Source organism: Nicotiana attenuata, unplaced genomic scaffold, assembly GCF_001879085.1.
Source record: "Nicotiana attenuata strain UT unplaced genomic scaffold, NIATTr2, whole genome shotgun sequence".
NCBI classification, from domain to species: Eukaryota; Viridiplantae; Streptophyta; class Magnoliopsida; order Solanales; family Solanaceae; genus Nicotiana; species Nicotiana attenuata.
The window spans coordinates 92,271-96,180 of NW_017670406.1; the positions used below are offsets into that span (position 1 = coordinate 92,271).

The 3,910-nt window shown below is 38.1% G+C and overlaps 1 protein-coding gene across 1 annotated transcript; it reads left to right on the forward strand.

Annotated features, from left to right (window-relative positions):
- Positions 1 to 497: 497 nt before the first annotated feature.
- On the forward strand, positions 498 to 3,583 carry LOC109238967 (transcription factor PCL1-like). Its single transcript, XM_019405464.1, has one exon. It carries the CDS (start codon positions 1,093 to 1,095, stop codon positions 2,005 to 2,007), a length of 915 nt encoding a protein of 304 aa, XP_019261009.1. The 5' UTR covers positions 498 to 1,092; the 3' UTR covers positions 2,008 to 3,583.
- Positions 3,584 to 3,910: the final 327 nt, after the last annotated feature.

The following is a 3,910-nucleotide window of genomic DNA, read 5'->3' on the forward strand; positions in this document are numbered from 1 at the left end:
GGAGTGGTGGAAATTTTGTAAGACTTTCTTCCATACTGTCAGACCTCTTTATAACAACATCCTTATATAAAAATATTTTACTATAAAAGTCAAGTTTTTCCGGAATCAAATTTTATATTCTGTTATAATATATATTTTTTCAATAACAACATTTCACTATAACATTCAAAAATATCTGGAACGAAGCTGTTATGAAGATGTTTGATTGTATTATTTGTGGTAAACTATAAATTTTTGGTGATAAGCACAAAGACCCTCAAAATTCCCAAATAATAAAATCATATACTCCCATACATCCACACAATACTTTCTCAAGTTCTCACCCCAAAATTTCCATAAAAACCGTGAGAAAAGCATGAGGAACAGAATCCATAATAAAAAGCTGAAAAGAAAAAAAACAAGATCCACCTCGAACACCCCTCCATCCTAACCCCTTCTTTCCAACCCCCCCTCCCCCCTCCCTCCCCCCAAACACATCCAAAATCACATCATTATTGCAAATTTACAAAGCTAAACTCATTTGTCTGCCTCTATTAAAGTAGACCTCCATTTGTCTTCCTCCTCTTCCTTCAACACCTAAATATCAAAGCTTTACTATAAGGGGTGAGGACAGCAAAAAAAAGACAAAATCCCATCTCAGAAAAAATCTAATCTTTCAAGTCTTTGCTCTCTCTATCACAATCCCATTTCTCAAATACACTCCTTTTTTCTTCTTCTACCTTAGTCTTCAGTTCATTTGTTAGAATTAGTCCATCCATCTGAATTTCCAAGAAGTAGAGATCATTGACCCCAGAAAAATTTTCAACCCCATCTCAGAAAAATCTAATCTTTTCAAGTTTTATACTGTCTATCACAATTCCACTCTCTAAAGAAGAAATTCTTTCTCCTCGTCCTACCTTATTTTAATCTGAATTTCCAAAAAAGGAGAGAACTTTCCCAGAAAATTTGCAACCCCATCTCAGAAAAATCTGATCTTTTTCTACTTTTCTACTGTCTATCTCCAACACCATCTGTTAAAAAGACTCATTTTTTCAGTTCAATTCAATTGGTCCAAAATCTTGTAATTTAGAATATTCTTGAAGGTCTAGTGAAATGAGGGAAGAAGATTCTAATTGGTTTGCTAAATGGGAAGAAGAACTGCCTTCTCCTGAGGAGCTAATGCCTTTGTCCCAAACCCTCATCACTCCTGATTTAGCCTTAGCTTTTGATATTCAAAACCCCAATAGCCCACTTCCCAAAACTCACCACCAACAACACCAGCAGACTACTCCACCACTAGGAGTTCATACACCTTCATCTCACCCTAACTCATCGGCCGAGTTTGACTCGGCCGAGTTGGGTGGCACTGCAGGTTCAGGGGGTGTTGATGAACCTGCCCGTACCTTAAAAAGGCCTAGGCTTGTGTGGACCCCACAGCTCCACAAGAGGTTTGTGGATGCAGTTGCTCATTTGGGGATCAAGAATGCTGTCCCCAAGACTATAATGCAGTTGATGAGTGTAGATGGCTTAACTCGTGAGAATGTGGCTAGTCATTTGCAAAAGTATAGGCTATATTTGAAACGTATGCAGGGACTTTCTAATGGTGGCAGTGGCAATGGGAATGGAAGTATACCGGGTTTATCCGGGGGAGGGATGGTGGATACAGCAACAGATCAACTGTTTGCTAGTTCACCAGTGCCTCCACATTTTTTGCATCCAGGGAGGGGTAATTCTGACCATTATATGCCGTTCGTGCCGGTGGCAGCAATGCATCATCATCATCAGATGGCTGCAGTTGTTGGACACCCTCCACAGCTTCAGCAGCAGTATAGGCATTTCGGGTCGCCACCAAACGGGCAGTTTGAGGTTCCATTCTTGTCGAGGCAGTCGCATCAGCAGGTTCAGAGAATGGGAACATCAGTGCATAGTAGTAGCCCTGTGGTGCCATCTTATGTTGAGGATTTGGAATCAGCTACAGCTGCTAATGGGAGGAAGGTTCTTACTTTGTTTCCAACGGGAGATGATTGATATTCAGGGTAACTGTTGATTTGTCATTTGCAATTTCCTGTTAATTTGTCTTAAAGATATATCTGGAGACTGGCTTTGGAATTATACTTAAGTCTTTGATTTAGAACCTTTTATTGGATAGGTGGTGTTTCAGTTTTTAGTATCTCTATATACAGTCATTTGTACTGGTCCTTATAAAACTGTGAATCCACTTTCCAGTCCATTACTGTCTTCAGGTCAAAGTCAGTTGTGTTTTTAAGAATTAGGATTTGGTGCATAGTGTCAGTGCTGAAATTGTTCACTTAGACGAACTTCTACAGGTGTAATTATGTTGTGGTTAGCACTGTGTTTCTCTTGTCAGCCTCCATGTTGCTATCTAATTTAACCCCTGTCGGCTACTAGTGATGAATAATGAAGGAAATGTCAATTTGGGAGCATTAATGTGGTTCTCGGAGTCAGTGGTAACAACATTGTCTAAGTATGCTGATCAATGTGGTTCTCTAAAAAAGCTGCTCTACTCCGTGGTTGCATAAGAAGCGCTCGACTTTCCTCAGTTCTGTATTTCTCATTGAGGTAAGCTGTTGTCTGTGAAGACATGATGGCAGCAGTCGCATTTAAAGCAAGATTGTTCGGATGAATATGAAATATCAAATAGCTGTTGGTAACAGGCTAACAGCATTGGGCAGCATGATGCAACTATCTTTGGCTATTTTCCCTAATCTTCTGATAAGAATTTATTTCTGATGTCTCCTGGTTTAGTGGCATGTACAGGTGAGTCCTGCTTGTTGTAAATTGAGTGATCTCATTGCGGACTTAAACACTTTGTTGAAAATCTCTCTGGTGCTAATGTTACTCCATTGTTTACTCCTTTCGGATGCTTATTGCTTTTTCCTGTTAGTGCTTGGCGGAACAGTAGTTGCCACATAAAATAACTGGATACATAGTATGTCTACTCCACTCCATATTGCTTCTATAGCTAAGTATGGGAAAAAGCACGAGGTAAATCTCCACTTCAAGATATGGAGCTGTTTATTTTTGTAAGTGTTCTGAAACTTGTCACTTAAAATGCGATTGTGTGAAACTACTTAAGAGCCTATAAGTTGTTACAAGGTAGGTATATATTGTATCATATTTCTGCCACCAAATTAAGGTTATATGTAACAAAGTTTATGTAGTAGAAGATCCTTTCTCAATCTTTTAAGATACTAAAGCTAGTTTGAAAATGCTATATTGCAAATGGATAGCTAGATAGCCTTTTAACTTTCTGAAGCTATTCATTCAGGGGTAAGTTTGACCATGTATTATTCTGTTTGTTTGGATAGAATGCATATCCTGTTGCAGATGCCAAAAGGAATTGGGGCCACCTGTTTTTAGAACCTGTGTCTTCAATTCTCTGGCTTGTAATGCATGAGCCTTGTGAACTCTTGTCTAAATTTATTGGTTTATTAAGTGTTGAAAAAGTATAACGAGTTCCCTTAAAGGTCGAACCTGTCAAGTTTAAATCTTGGATCCGCTTGTCTATCTTCCATTCTGTTTGTAAACTTTCACAATGCTGCTTTTGACATGCCTGATCAACACTGATTTATCTTTAGAATCATGTCTGGAGTTATTCTTATCCCATGGAAATGGATTTCTTTAGATATATTTGTTGATGTTGAATTTCAACTAGCAAAATAGTAGCACCAATTACTTCTATTTCACATTTTAAAACTATTTTCTTGCTGGCCATGTGCTGCTGCTCTGGCTGTAGCTTTTATATAATATATGTAGTTTGTATTGGGATTAAGAGTTGAGTTTTGTTTAATGCAGTAGTACTTTTGTTACCAAATCACTTTTGTAATAAGTTAACAACCCCCCCCCCCCCCAAAAAAAAAAAAAAAAACAAACAAGAAAAAAAGAAAAACCATTTCCAATAATTTTGCTT